At 31.4% G+C, this 12,579-nt stretch overlaps 3 protein-coding genes across 3 annotated transcripts; 2 read left to right on the top strand and 1 right to left on the bottom strand.

Annotated features, from left to right (window-relative positions):
- Nucleotides 1-1,367: 1,367 nt before the first annotated feature.
- HELRODRAFT_176310 (hypothetical protein) lies at nucleotides 1,368-3,855 on the top strand (the record flags this gene model as incomplete). The annotated part of the gene is made up of 3 exons (XM_009023535.1): nucleotides 1,368-1,561; nucleotides 1,618-1,714; nucleotides 3,760-3,855. 3 exons carry the CDS (start codon nucleotides 1,368-1,370, stop codon nucleotides 3,853-3,855), a joined length of 387 nt encoding a protein of 128 aa, XP_009021783.1.
- Nucleotides 3,856-8,754: 4,899 nt separating this feature from the next.
- HELRODRAFT_83538 (hypothetical protein) lies at nucleotides 8,755-9,429 on the bottom strand (the record flags this gene model as incomplete). Its single annotated transcript, XM_009023534.1, has 3 exons — nucleotides 8,755-8,944; nucleotides 9,016-9,195; nucleotides 9,302-9,429. Coding segments are annotated over 3 exons (498 nt in total), but the record flags the coding sequence as incomplete, so codon positions are not given.
- Nucleotides 9,430-10,713: 1,284 nt separating this feature from the next.
- HELRODRAFT_126488 (hypothetical protein) lies at nucleotides 10,714-11,502 on the top strand (the record flags this gene model as incomplete). Its single annotated transcript, XM_009023533.1, has 3 exons — nucleotides 10,714-10,854; nucleotides 11,019-11,318; nucleotides 11,482-11,502. Coding segments are annotated over 3 exons (462 nt in total), but the record flags the coding sequence as incomplete, so codon positions are not given.
- Nucleotides 11,503-12,579: the final 1,077 nt, after the last annotated feature.

Below are 12,579 nucleotides of genomic sequence, written 5' to 3'. Positions count from 1 at the left end.
TGTGGTTGTTAATGTTGATGCTGTAGTTCTGATGTTGTAGCAGTTACATTCATTCATCTTTTATTCATTTGTTCATTCATACGTTCGTTCATTCATTCATTCATTCATTCAAGCACTCAATCAATCATTCATTCATTCACCAATTTCGAAAGTAATTTTTTAATTACTTGATGCATGTCATTCTTTTTTTTGCTTTATTCTGTTTGCAAGTGCCTTGTTTGAAAAGCTGTACTTGTGTGTGCGTGTGCGTGCGTATGTGTGTACATATATGTGTTTGATTGCTTGTGTGCTGGCAAACATGTGTGTATGTATAATATACAAATCTTATGGTCAAGAAGCCTGTCGAATCGGAATCGAACAGTACAGAAACCGAGTTTTTGGATGTGTGCATGCATGTGTAAAAATGTGTGTGAGTCACTCTGTGTATACGTTATGTGCGTGCGTGTGCGTGCGTGTATGTGCGTGTATGTGTAGATATATATTTGTGTGTGTGTGTGTGTGTGTGTGTGTGTGTGTGTGTGCATGCGTGTATGTGACAGATAACGATAAATCAAGTCACAGCTGCTGTAGATGATTGAGTTAAATGAATGATAATAATGACGATGACGTCAATTATAAATGATGATGATGATGATGATGATGATGATGATGATGATGATGATGATGATGATGATGATGATGATGATGATGATGATGATGATGATGATGATGATGATGATGATGATGATGATGATGATGATGATAATAATAGTAATAATAATAAAATAAGAATAGTTACAATGATAATAAAATAATTATATTATGGAAAACTTTTAAGACGCAATATCCTTGTTGAAAGATGCATAGAAAAAAATATGTTTACCACATTATGCCTACATACACATATATACATACATACCTACATACACACACACACAAACATACATACATACATACAAACATACATACATACATACATACATCGTTAGCTCACACTTGCGCCGGCCGATTTCTGAATTCAATTTAAATTTTGTATTTTAATATGTTTTTAAACTTTTGTTTTATTGAACTTTTGGATTATTTTGCGTGTTATCATCCTGGGATTGAGTTTTTAACGTCATTTTGTCGCAGTTTGCCTTGGTTTTTTGTTGATTTAATTAGATTTTTCAACTTTTAATTTTTTAATTGGCATGGTTAATTCATAGCGCACAGCTGTTGCTTGTTTCGTACCTGCCTCAACTGCGCTGCTATATTATTATTCATAACTTACCTTTAATTTTTCCATTACCTTAGAATTTTATTATAATTTCGTACTTTAAATTTTAAACGTACTTAGTTCATTTTAATTTTTGTTTTGTTAAAATTACTTATCTCACCAAATCACCTGTATGGCCCCGGTTTTACCCCAGTGCCCTGTTTGCTCCAATCACTACAAGATCACACCAGACGGGAAACTTTGCCGTCATGGTGGAAGGGTTAAAGGCCAGGAATGCTCGGGTTCGAGGAAAAAGGTGGATGCACCACAGGTTGTGACCGGTCCGCCTCACGTAGCCGCATCTAGCGATAGACTCATAATGGGTGCGTCCGTATCAGTTTCGGAGATTCCTACCAGTTTGGATTACCCCCTTTTTTTGACAGGATGACGGCTGTTTTGAAACGCGTACCACTGCACGATCACATTCTAAAACTGTTTAGAGAAAAATGTAGCAATGCACTGCACGAGTTACTGACGACCGTTTGTTGTGGCTCCCGCTCACTGGTGCAGACTTTTTTTGTTTTTTCCATACGTCCTTCAAAAACCTGCCAAAGGGGGACGCCGGGTCAACCAAGGCAACCAGATTAACAAGCGCTTGTCCGAATACTCCACGATTGAGGTTACGTCCCTGCCCTCGGGTTTTGAAAACCACATCAACGCCAATCCACGCGGCCACAACCCTGACCGGATACATACATACATACATACATACATACATACATACATACATACATACATACATACATACATACATACATACATACATACATACATACATACATACATACATACATACATACATACATACATACATACATACATACATACATACATACATACATACATACATACATACATACATACATACATACATACATACATACATACATACATACATACATACATACATACATACATACATACATACATACATACATACATACATACATACATACATGCATGCATACATATACATACGATGGTTAATTGCATTTTTCATACAAAAAACTCAGTATTTTTATTGACAGATATAAGTTTATAATACAATAGTATTAGTAATATAATAATCTAATAATTCACTCATTTATTTATCCATTCAATCACTTGATCATTCATTCATGCATTTATTCGTTCATGCATTCATTCATTTACTCATTCTTTCGTTCGTTTAACTTATAGTTATCATTCACTATCAAATGTCATGTTCTTCTTCATAGTAACATCCAAATAGCACGCAGATTACACACACTTGACTCACTTCAATCATTCTTCCATTTATTCGTTCGTTCGTTCGTTAACTCATTCATTTAATTTTTTCATTCTCTCACTCGTTTATTCATTTGTATAGAGTTGTTCATTCATTCGCATATTAATTAATTAATTAAATCAATCATTCATTCAATTGCTTATTCAATTTCTTATTCATTCAACTCGCTCATTCACTCACTCATTCATTCATTCATTTATTCATTCATTCATTCACTTTATAAATAACCACTCCACTTAGAAGTAGAACACACACACATACACACGCGCGCGCACACACACGCACACAAATCTCAAGTGTTTACGGAATATTTTATACTTGCAATGCATCATTATTCGTGAGTTAGTTTGGCCAAAAATGATTTGTTTATGCTTGCTTGTTAATATTATGCGCAGTGTTTTTAGATGTTGTTAGAAAGAGAGAGAAAGAGAAAGAGAGAGGGAGAAAAAGAAAGAAAGATAGAAAGAAAGAGAGAGAGAGAGAGAGAGAGAGAGTTGAGGTGTTAAGGTAACCGCAGTATCCAAACTTATCGCACAGTAGTTTACAAGAAGGACTTGAGATAATATGACAAAATTAGAAATAGAAAAAATTAATACAACTCATAATATCTACCTACCTACCATCTCTCTCTCTCTCTCTTTCTTTCTCTCTCTCTCTCTCTCTCTCTCTGACTGTTTGTGGTGTCGTGTGTGTATGTATGTCTCTTTCTCCATTTGTCTCTATCTACCTTTCAATTCAACATGCATGTACGGTGTTGTTTCTTTCTTTCTCTCTCTCCTTTCTCTCTCTCTCTCCTCTCTCTCTCAATCTATCTCTGAATGTGATAGTGGTGTGATGTATGTTTATCTCTTTCTTTCTCTCTCTCTTTCTCTACCTCTCTACCCTATCTATTCCTCTAATGTGTTGTGTTTGTGCGTGTGTGTGTGTGCGGTGTGTGTGTGTTTAAGCCAAATTTCAATTTCTGGAAATCATGTTGTTGTTTTTTCATCTGTTTATTAGTTAATTCACTCATTCATTCCTTAATTAATTAATTCATTTATTCCTTAATTAATTAATTCATTCATTCACTCATTCAATTACTCATTTAATCAATTTGTCTAGACTGACATTAAAAAGATATAAATTTGAAGAAAAAAAAATGTATGCTCTCTCAAGATATATAATTTCATTAAATCACAGTTGCCTCTGAATTAATTTTTCTTTGAAATATATAACCACACACGTACGCACACACACACGCGCGCACACACTAAACCAGTTACATTTCCAGAACTTAAAAAACCCATTTCATGAAAAGACCCCTTCTCTTTTGGTGGTTCCGGGTCAGTACAGTACACCCCTTGCCCACCCTTAAATCCGGCCCTATATGCACCCCTTACACACACACACACAACACACACACACACACACATATATATATATATATAAACTAATTTTTTTAAATGTTATAACAAAAATCTTGGTTTTCCATGAATTCGTAATTCTTTAGGTGTAGTAACGATGAAAATACTAATTACGTAAAACACAAAAATAATTTTTTAATGATATTAATAATAATTAAAATAATAATAATAATACCAGCAATAAGTGTCTGTGAATTTGTGTATGAATGCATGTGTGTATGTGCCCTGTGTAGTGTACCTATATAGACATAAACATATACGTGTGTGTGCCTTTTTGTGTAAGTCTATGTATGTGTGTGTGTGTGTGTGTGTGTTTGTGTGTGTGTGTGCAATCTATCTAATGATAAATTGATTTGTCAATGTTTTTCTGAGCTTTGGATTTGCTACTACAATTCATCTGTGGCCTTGGAATTGGTATTAATCTAAAGCAATTTTTTTAAAAGATAACTATTAGCATTCAATATTATTAATAATTATTTTTATTAACTTATATTAACAACGTTATTTTATTATTATTAACTTATATTATTAACATTATTTTATTATTAATAATAATTATTATTAATATAACGCCTTATAATATCACAATCAACAATCCGACCATTATTTCAAACGATTAATTATTCATTCGTTCGTTCATTCATTCATTCATTCATTCATTCATTCATTCATTCATTCATTCATTCATTCATTCATTCATTCATTCATTCATTCATTCAATCATTTAATCAATCATTCATTCAATCAATAAATTAAAAAATCTAACTTATTGTTATTAATCTTCGCGAAATCACACGAACCAAGAGTGCCAATATCAAAACTATTCGCTTTTGAATTAGATAGTGACAATGGATCATATTCAGTAATTGTATTCTTCTTTCTCCTACAACTACTTCTAGAGGTAAAATTACTAATTTTATTACTACTAATAGAGTTTAGCGTGGCAGTAGTAAGATTGTCAGTTTTTCCTACTAGCATGTCGGTTTTGTGGGTTTGCCTCGTTAGCTGTTCAGGTAGAGAAATATTTGGGAATGAATTTTTGTCGTATGTGAGAGAGGATATTTTTCCATCTGATTTTGCTTTCTTTTCCTGTTCTATGCCCTGTTCCTCGTCTGATTCTCCAGCTTTCCACGTATCCTTCTCAACTTTCCTTAGATCCACTTCTCCCACAGCTTCCAAACCAAAAGTTATGGTCTTGTTTGAGAGGTCTGTGATGGATTGCAAGAGAAAAATAAGAAGGTTAAAGTGAAAAAAAGTATTTGTGAAGTAATTTTCTAAGTAAAAATGAATAATTTTATTAGGAATTGATAAATAGAGGGGTTAATTCATTCATAGATAACTCTATTATTGATGTTATTGCCCAACAGCATGGATATCATTGAGTTTGATTATATTCTATGTCTCCAGACAACATATTGATCGCTCTATTTTTTCAATTAATTAATTAAATTTTATATTTTTGCCATATTAACTTTTAATTTATTACAATTTTATTTCAAAGTTTTTCAATATCAACATCATCTTGAGAATTGTCACGTATTTTCGCATATTAATTTGATTATTAACACAACAATGGTACTTGAAATTTTTCACTTGACTAAATTATTTAGTAATGTGGTATAATACCTTAAAGATACCTTATACATACAATACAATACCTTAAACATACAATATAAACCTTAAAGATACAATACAATACCTTAAAATACAATACAAATCTTAAAGATACAATACAATACCCTAAAATACAACACAAATCTTAAAGATACAATACCTTAAAATACAATACAAACCTTAAAGATACAATAACTAACTTTATACATATAATACAATAAGTTATACATAAAATACAATACCTTAAAGAAACAATACCTTAAAGATACAATACAAATCTTAAAGATACAATACAATACCCTAAAATACAACACAAATCTTTTGGTTGTATTTTACGATCTATAACAAAAATTTGCAACACGTTCGTTCATTCACACAATACATGATGAATTCCGCCCAAATACAACACATTTCAATGCTTAGAACTAACAAACCAGTAAAAAATAGATCCTACCCCGATAAAATACTTCAAGCATACAATACAATTCCTCAAATATACAATACCAAATCCAGTACAAGTATACAATACCAAATCCAGTAGCACACCTCAAAACATACCTACAAAATAACCGGCTGCTTCTATTAAATTTTTTCTCTTGCTATCAACACCATCGTCATAATCAGTCATCATGGGATGTACACTCGCGAGTTTATTGAAATTTAGGTTCTCATCGTGTTTTGTGACCGCACTATCAGGTATTTTATGTTTTGTATTCGTACTTCCGGCCCTAAAATTATCATCATCATCTTCACTGTCGTCATCATTATCATCACTGGCATCATTATCATCGTCGTCGTTGTGGCTTATTTTTAGAACTTGCGGTGCCTTGCGTGTGTTCGCCATTTGGACAGATCTTTGAGAATATGGCGAATTAGTGGATGAATGAACGAACGAACGAACGAACGAACGAATGAATGAGTTGGTGGATGACTGACTGACTGACTGAATGAATGAATGAATGAATGAATGAATGAATGAATGAATGAATGAATGAATGAACAACTTTTTGATTTCATTTCTCATTGTGTCAATTTCATCGTCTAAGGACTTCATACTGGCTAGCATGTTAATAATCTTGTCTTCTGGTTTCTGCAGTTTGAGGAAGAATAAATCAATTAACAAATCAGTCAATTAATCAGTCCATCAATCAGTCAATTAATCACTCCTTTATTCATTCATTCATTCAATAGTACGTTTGTTCGTTCGTTCGTCCGTTCGTTCAATAAAACAATCAATCGATTAAACAACCAACTGCCGATCACAATCAGCTTAATTTGTTACAACTTTATATTTCAATTCCCACTAAACTGAAGCTGCTACTATTACTACTACTAGTGCTTCTACTACTACTACTTCTACTACTACTACTACAACTACTACTACTGCTACTACTACGACTACTACTACTACTTCTACTATTACTAACCTCATCAAATGTCTTTCCATCATTCGAGGGATATTCGCGTGAACTTATCGCGCCATTTTCTTCGCCATAATCAATTGAAGCGCGTCTCTTTGATCTCAGGGCTCTCGTAAGGTTTCCACAAACAGCTGATCTGCCCGACAGACAGACTGACTCGCAACCTTATTATTACAATTATTATTATTATTATTTTTTACAACTTTTAAAAATTTTATCATTGCGCATTATTTAATTAACATTAACTTATATATATATATATATATATATATATATATATATATATATTGTTAGATAATATATATATATATATATTTATCATTGTATATTTTTTTATGGTGAAAAATAAAAGATGTTCCCATTATTATTATTAGTAGTAGTAATAGTTGGAGTAGTAGTAGTAGTAGTGGTGGAGTAGTAGTAGTGGTAGTAGTAGTGGTAGTAGTAGTAGTAGTAGTTGGAGTAGTAGTAGTAGTAGTAGTAGTAGTAGTAGTAGTAGTAGTAGTAGTAGTAGTAGTAGTAGTAGTAGTAGTAGTAGTAGTAGGACATTTAAAACATGTAACACGAATATAAACCAGAATATATGCCTGATTCGTCAGAATAGGCAGACGCCGCTAAAGACAGAGGTGACACTGGTGGCTGTGGTGTTGCTGAAAAAAAATTTGGCCTTTACTATTATCATTCATTATTATTATTTATTATTTTTCTTATTATTTATTATTATTCTTATTATTTATTATTATTATTGTTATTTATTATTATTCTTATTATTTATTATTATTCTTATTATTTATTATTATTCTTATTGTTCATTATCATTCTTATTATTCGTTATTATTCATTATTATTCTTATTATTATTCTTATTATTATTCGTATTATTAATCATTATTGTAGCCACCTGTAATCGGGTCAGATATCCTCTTGCTGTAGGCCCTCGTTGCAGATGCATTTTCTTCATCATCGTCGTCGTTTTTATTGTCATTTTTATTATTACTCTCAATATCATTCTTATTATTATTTTCGCCAACTCTGTATTCCTTATTATTATTTATATTCTGGAAGCCGCTTGGCTTGAGCGCCGACCCAATCTTGTGGATCTCAGATAGAGAGGATATTGGTCTGCTCGTTAAGGGCCTAGCTGCGAGAATTCGGAGAAATAATTATAAAGAGAAATAATTAATAATAAAATTATAATTATAGTTATCAAATGTTTTTGTAATTTTTAATAATAATAATAAATATATTTACAATCTTTTTCGAAAATGACGTCATCTCTGTTATCGCCGGCGTCATTGAGTCCGTCGAGCTTTCCGTCTTTCATCAGTTCATCCAGCATACTCCAGTCATCTTGAAGTTTCAATAGGGATGAATTTTTTGAAGAAATGATTTCGTCATCTTCGTTTAATTTGCTTCCGGTTTCATTCACATTTCCGGTTTTATCTCCATTTCCGGTTTTATGCGTGAGTTTATGTTTACACCTAACGACTGGCTCGTTGTCCAGTATTTCAAGCTGCTCTCCTAACGTTTCAATAACTGTCTTTCTGTAGTCATATGTGGCCTAGAGTTAAAAAAACCATTAACCGGAATATTTAGTGACGAAAATAAGAACTAAAGTACATCAACTAAATTGTTTAAATAGATTTTAAATTTTATTTAAAAAAGTCTGATAACGTATTAACATGGATCTATTTATTGATACATATATATCTATGGGTATTAATAATGTGTTAAAGTTGTCTTAAAACAAAGAACGGTATAGCTTATATGGTCGGTTCGTATACAAAGGGGAATCCAAGCATATTATATTTGATACCTAATAAAAGTAATAACTGTGGCAAAAAATATTTTTAATATACACCATGCATAAGTAGTACAAAATGCCTACATCGGCTGTTCTTTCCCTATTTGGCGAGATGCAAATAGGATTGCCTTCCAATGTTAGCGTCGTCATCTTGTAACAAAAACTCAAGAAAGATAGCTGGTATATATCGTTTATATTGTTCCTGGAATGTTTTGTTTAAGGATTATTTAATGATAATGGGAGATTTTGTTTTAATGAGTTTATAATTTCAACCCTTCGAGGTCGAGTACACTAAGATTATCCAGTAAACTGAAGGAGCTGATATCTGTTATATCATTGTAGGCTAGATACAATTGGCTGATTGATACGAATGAGGTGATACCATCTAAATCTCTCAATTCACACCTTGGCATGTATAAGATTCGCAGTTTTTTCAGAGAACTTCCTAAATCTCTGATTTTTAAAAATGAAAATGAATTTTAGTTTTTAGTTTTCAACATATTTTGATTATAATAACTATTCTTTATTATTTGAACGGGTTTAATTCAAAAATTTTAACCTCAAAACGTGTATTTTGCTTTTTACAAGTTTTAAAGTTTCTAGATTAGGCACGTAAACCCCGAAGTTATTTAAGCCAGCTTCTTCTGAATTGACTTTTATTTCAAGACTTTTAACTTTACTCAGGTCTTCATGGCCGGATAATAAACTCTGAAATTGAGACAAAATGTTTAAAATTGTTCATTTTTTACTTAATAAACTTTGAAATTTAAATAAATCATTCGAAATTGTTCATTTTTTGTATGTGACAAACTGAGATTCAGTTTAATTATTCGAAATTGTTCGATTTTGTTAGTTGCTTTCGTCATTAAAGAGCTTGAATATATTACAAAATTTAATACTAATTTGATTAATTTTAACCAGTTTTAATGGTGATAGATAGTCATCAATCAAATCATCACAATCTTCAATGGTATAAGGTTCGGGATTGAGTTTGGTTTCATTTAATTGTGTAACATTAACTCCTCTTAGTAAGGCACTTTGTGGTCGGTTGTGTTCAATTTTCGACATCAAAAATTCAATTTCATTTGAGTTTCTCTTGTCAGGCTTTAATTTTTTCTTGGCATTTGAGTTTAAATTGATATTTAATTCATCTGTAAGAGTACTTCTAAATGGATTGGTACTGACGTGAGGTGGTTTTCTGAGTCCTTGTGACATCTTATCTGATCATTCCAATTAAACTATAATAAGATAAAATGACATTTATGGCGTTGTAAATTTAAATATAAATCTTGAAAACTCATTAATATTGACATTTTTGTGCCATTTAATAATGAATCATATCAAGCAATACGCATTCTACAACAGCATAGGGTAGATTGTAAAAAAATATTCAGAAAATATACAAAACAATAGCTAACGTTGTTAAGAATTTCACTTAACCATTATAAAATAATTTATATTTTCAGTTTAAAATAATATAACATGAATTCTATCGCTTTAATAAGTTATGTTACTGTTTAAAGTAAAATTACGAAAACATTGTAAGCACTCTTCAAAGTTTTCATTAGCAACAAAAAAAGCAATAATAAAGAAACATGCTTAAAATTCGTTCAAAAATAATTTATATGACTTTTTATAACAATCATTGTAATGAACTTGAAGAATTTAAAATAAAATAACAATATTTCGTTATAATAATTTTGAAAGTTAACTTAGATTGATTACCCGCAAATAATATTTTAGTTCTTTTTTTGTAAGCGTTGCTTGTGGCCATTAGGTGTACTCTCTTTTTCCTCCTGATAAAAAATCAACAAGGTTTGGTGGGTTTTCGTTATAAGTTAATCTTTATTAATCGCCATTAAAATTATTTCTTTATTCGTAATTTTTCGTTCATCAGAGTGTACTTCAATTTTTAATTTAATTTTGTTTGAAAACTGTTATTTAACGAAGTGTTTTCTTAAATTTAGCAAGATGTTGATGCCAAAAAAGAACCGTGTTCTCATCTACGAACATTTGTTCAAAGAAGGAGTTCTGGTGGCCAAGAAAGATTTTCACGCTCCGAAGCACACAGAGATCGACGTACCCAACCTCCATGTCATCAAGGCCTTGCAGGTTAAATATTCGTTGTCGCCACATTAAAATAAGAACAAGTTTATATCAAAATTAAAAAAATTAATTAAAATAATTTAATGGTCTATTAATCATGAATGCTATAGCACAAAATCAGCAAATTATTTAACTAATAAAATTATTAATGCTCAAATGTTCATTTGCAGACGTTGGTTTCTAAAGGTTTTGTAACTGAGCAGTTCTGCTGGCGCCATTATTATTGGTATTTGAAGAATGAAGGAATTACATATCTCCGTGATTTCTTGCACCTTCCTCCAGAGATTGTGCCATCTACATTGAAGAGGCAAGCTCAGCCAGCCAGACCTGAGGCTGCAAGGCGACCACGAGGACCAGAATCAGGTGGCCGACCACAAGTTGGGGAAGATAGGGCTGCCTACAGAAGGGGACCCGGAGGTTCAGATAAGAAAGGGGAGGCTGGTGCAGGAGCCAATGCATCCTTCCAATTTGTTAGTTTTTTTTTCAGAACTATTTTAACATCAATCCAATTTAGTAAATAAAATAACACATGGAATTACATTATGTAGAAGTTTATTAAATTTAGATTTTTAAATTTATGACATAAGCATTACTAAAAGATGATTTTGAAACGCTTTCTCTTTCACCATGCAGAGAGGTGGATTCGGTCGCGGTGGAGGTGCACCCCAACAGCCAGAAGCTGCAGAAGAGTAAATGGATGTTTGACTTGACAGAGTTAAATAAAATGTCTTACAAGTTCATTTATTGAATAAAAATTTCATAAAATATAAATTTGTCTGGCTTCGTCCTTTATTTTTTTATTATCTTATATATGGCTTGAAATTAAAAACAATAGCATGACAAGTGTTTTACAAAACGTTTATTTAAATAAATAAATAAATAAAAATTATCGTGTTAAGACACAACTGGCAAATGATAGATTATTTATCATTAAAATAAACATTATCTCGGAAGCACTTTGATGGTGAATGTTATCACAAAATAAATTCCGAACTTAACGTCAGTATCACAGTTAATTATTAAATGGATTCGGTTATTGTTAATTAAATTAATTAAAATGTTTAAATTAAACGTTTGAAATATCGTGATAATGCCTGATTTCAACTACTACATCTAACTGAACACTGCACATGATGACATACAAGTGGCTATTTACAACGAATTTGAAAGGGGAGTTATTGACTTGACAAAAATCACTACAATCGGGTTAATTTATTCTTCTAGAAGAAAACTTTTCAAAAAGAAAATTATCTGAATTAATTAATTTTAACTCAGTCGTGTGCATGCTACTAAGGCAAAAAATTATATAAAAAAACATCCTGTCCAAAATAAAAAAATAAAATTCTAGATGTGTGCAAGTTACGGACCTATTCATAATCAAACACACATATGTACACAATTATACGTGTATACACGCATATACACATGAGTAAAACACATACAGAACAATATGTAGTAACAGACATGCATCAATCCATGTGTTCATAGATGGTAGTAATAAGCTACATTACTTTAAAAATTGATATGGTCAATATAGATTTAGGACGTGTTATGTTACTAAGCGTCAGTATTGCAGATAGATATGTATATGAGATTCGTCAATGTTTGCTGTTTATTAATAAGAAAGTTTAATCATTCTCTAACTAAATCATGAAATTATAAAATTAAATTATAAATATTAAATCATGAATTGAGTCAAATGATAATAAAAAAAAATACATCTAGCGTTAC

This window comes from Helobdella robusta, assembly GCF_000326865.2.
Source record: "Helobdella robusta unplaced genomic scaffold HELROscaffold_37, whole genome shotgun sequence".
In the NCBI taxonomy this organism is placed as follows: domain Eukaryota; kingdom Metazoa; phylum Annelida; class Clitellata; order Rhynchobdellida; family Glossiphoniidae; genus Helobdella; species Helobdella robusta.
Note: the sequence above shows the minus strand (reverse complement) of the source record. Positions and strands in the feature narration are given on the sequence as shown.